The sequence below is a fragment of the Herpailurus yagouaroundi genome, unplaced genomic scaffold (genome assembly GCF_014898765.1).
Source record: "Herpailurus yagouaroundi ecotype Mexico unplaced genomic scaffold, PumYag 66977, whole genome shotgun sequence".
Lineage (NCBI taxonomy): Eukaryota > Metazoa > Chordata > Mammalia > Carnivora > Felidae > Herpailurus > Herpailurus yagouaroundi.
In genome coordinates this window covers 2,473-5,612 of record NW_024419841.1, presented here as the reverse complement: position 1 = coordinate 5,612, position 3,140 = coordinate 2,473, and the positions used below count along the sequence as shown (strand labels likewise).

General features: G+C 44.9%; 1 protein-coding gene across 1 annotated transcript; it reads left to right on the top strand.

Moving 5' to 3' along the window:
* Positions 1–1,033: 1,033 nt before the first annotated feature.
* On the top strand, positions 1,034–1,627 carry LOC121024711 (olfactory receptor 10H3-like; the record flags this gene model as incomplete). The annotated part of the gene is given in 2 exon segments (XM_040466905.1): positions 1,034–1,394; positions 1,396–1,627. Coding segments are annotated over 2 exon segments (593 nt in total), but the record flags the coding sequence as incomplete, so codon positions are not given.
* Positions 1,628–3,140: the final 1,513 nt, after the last annotated feature.

Here is a 3,140-nt window from a genome sequence, read left to right as displayed (position 1 = left end):
GGCTTAAAATGTACCTCTTGGTATAATTACTTTGGAAATCCATTTGGCAGAATCTATTCAAGCTGAACATAGGTATCCCCTATGACTCGGCATTTACACTGCTAGCTTCAGACCCAACACAACATGTAAGTATTAATCCACGAAGGAACATGTAGTAGACGTCATAGGACCCCCAAGAGGAAACATCTACAAATATGTTGACATACTCAATTACCATACACATCTTTTCTGTGTATTTAAAATTTTTTTAAATGTTTATTCATTTTTGAGAGAGAGAGAATGGGAGACACAGAGTGTGAGTGTGAGGAGGGGCAGAGAGAGAGGGAGACACAGAATCCAAAGCAGGCACCAGGTTCTGAGTCGTCAGCACAAAGCCAGATTGTGGGGCTTAAACCCACGAACCATGAGATCATGACCTGAGCCGAAGTCAGATGGTTAACGAAATGAGCCATCCAGGCTTTCCATCTTTTCTGTATTTATTTTGAGAGTATTTAGAGTTCCTTGGAACAAACTCTTTAAGTGGACGCCATGGTCTTGCATGATCTTGTCCTACCCACCTATCTGCCTTCGCATTCCAGAATTCCTCTAGCCACCTCCAACTCTCTGGGCTGTGCTAGACAACGATTGTCCCCAATGCACCATGCCTCTGTCACCCTGAACCTTTGCACTTGCTATACTGTTGGAAACCCATCTTCCACCTACCTGCCTTGCCTGAATCATACTTACACTCCCTCATGTCTCAATGTAGACATCACCAATTGCCAAAGTCTCTAAATCCCAGGTTGGATCTGTGACCCACGCCAGCTTCTTCAGATCCCTAGGCTGCCTTCATCACATCTCTGACCATTCTGTGCTGTCATCTTTGGTTATATGACAGATTCTTTCACTGGACCATGAAAAGAGAGAGCAGAGACCTAGTTCTTGGGTATAGCTGGATCCCATCACCTATAATATTTCCATATGAAATAAGTGTTGAATAACATTTCTTTACTATATGAATGAATAATGAGGGCAAAGTGATGTGAGGACACAGAGCAGTCCTTTCTGTTCATGATCATGGGCTATGACTGCTACATAGCCATCTGCCACCCCCTGTGCTACAATGTGCTCATGAGTCCCCACAGCTGCCCCTGGTGCTGGGCTGGTGGCTCAGTCATGGGAATGATGTTGACCCTGATAGTTTTTCACCTCACCTTCTGTGGGTCTAATGTGATCCACCATTTTGCCTGCCACGTGCTTTCCCTTCGAAAGTTGGCCTGTGGGAAGGAGACATCCTCCGTCACCTTGGCTGTGATCCTGGTGTGTGTCTCAGCTCTAATGGGCTGTTTATTCCTCATCGTCTTCTCCTATGTCTTCATCGTGGCCGCCATATTGAGGATCTACTCAGCTGAGACCTTCTACATGTGTGTGTCACCTCACTATGGTCGTTCTGCACTACCACTTTGCCTCCATTATTTACCTCAAGCCCAAGGGCCTCCATTCTATGGACAGCAACACCCTGAAGGCCACCACCTATACAGTCTTCACCCCCTTTCTCAGCCCGATCATTTTCAGCCTCCAAAATAAGGAGCTCAAGAATGCCATAAAGAAAAGCTTCCAGAGAAAATTCAGTCCCCTAAGCTCCTGATGGCCAGTTGGTGGTGGAGAAAATGACAGTAGGGTTGGGGATGAAAAGGTCCATCTCCATAAGACTGATGTAGGGATTCAATGTAAGAAAATACTGAGTAAGTATTGTTGAATGCATCTATAGGTGTTGGATACCTGCTAGGTATTCGTTTTTCTCCAATTTGTGTGCCTCCCTCTTGCATAGGATCTAGAGATCATGATCTCCTGTTCAAGACCCCATGTGATGAACTCCATCCCATTACTTCTGTCTACAAATGTGTTATGTACCTGTGGATGAGTTGGGGGGGGGAGCATCACATGGACGTGTCTGGGCACTGATGCCCATGGTTCTTCTCAAATGGAGAAGGAAGGAAAGACTTTCCCTTCATCACCATACAGCTGAACAAAAGTATGCATAATAATAAATGCCATCAGCTTTTCTTTCAGGCATGTGTCCAGTGTTTTATACACCCTTTAATATAAAAATGTACAAAAAGTAAATAAACTCTTTCTCTCCAAGAAGTTGGTTGACAGTGTATATAGTTCCTTCTGTCCTAGCAGAGGATAGACCCTAAGGGAGTTTTTCTACCTTGATCGGTGTTGAGTGAAGGATGTCAGAATGAGAAGTGAAGGGAAAGAGGGAGGGAGGGAGGGTGGGAGGAAGGGAGGGGAAGAGAGTGAGGGGAGGAGACGGTTCAGTGCTTGGATAAGAACATACAGAATGTTTAAAGGGTGTTGCTTATGGAAACTCTTTTCTGTTTTTCCCCACATTACTTTCAATAAAACATCAATTTCTCATTCCTGTGTACTTACATCTATCTGCGGGCTCTGTTGGAGGACACAGTGCTATCTCAAGATGGCACAAAGAAAGGTCAAGGGTGTGGGTACCCCTTTTGGCAGATGAGAAATGTTGGTGAAGGCCACACAACATGTGAAGGAACGGGTCACATGCAACTTTAGGTCTAACTTCCATGATAGGGTTTGGGAAATCATATGTCTGAGCATCCAGGAGGGGGTCTTCTGTTAATGTAATTTCTTACTTAAGCTGTGGCCAGATATTTGAGCTGCAGGCAGAAGGTGTTTTATAATAATAAACCAAGGGAGGGCTGTTGCATATGAGTGCCTGCCATTTGCCAAACGTTGTGGAAAGGGTTTCCTATGCATTCACTCTTCTAAGTCTCAAAATAAATCATTATTTCTCCGCATTTAGATATGACCCACTTCTATTATTATTCACAATTTTGAAACACAGAAACTGCAAATCTGATACATAATTTGTCCTGGGTCACACCACCTTGAAGGGGGGAAGCAGGAATCGATTACAATGTGCACATGTGTGCAGTTGGTGAATAGGAACCCGCCTCTCTCAGGTGTCTACAGAGAGAAGTGAGGTCATGACTGGGAGGAGAAGGTTGTCATTAGAAGGAAGAGACCCCTTTCAGGGAAGGAGGGCAGGTGCAGCCCTAGGCACACACCCCTTTCACACAGCCAGAGGGAAACACGGACTCCAGAGGAGTTCATGAGACACTTTTGCT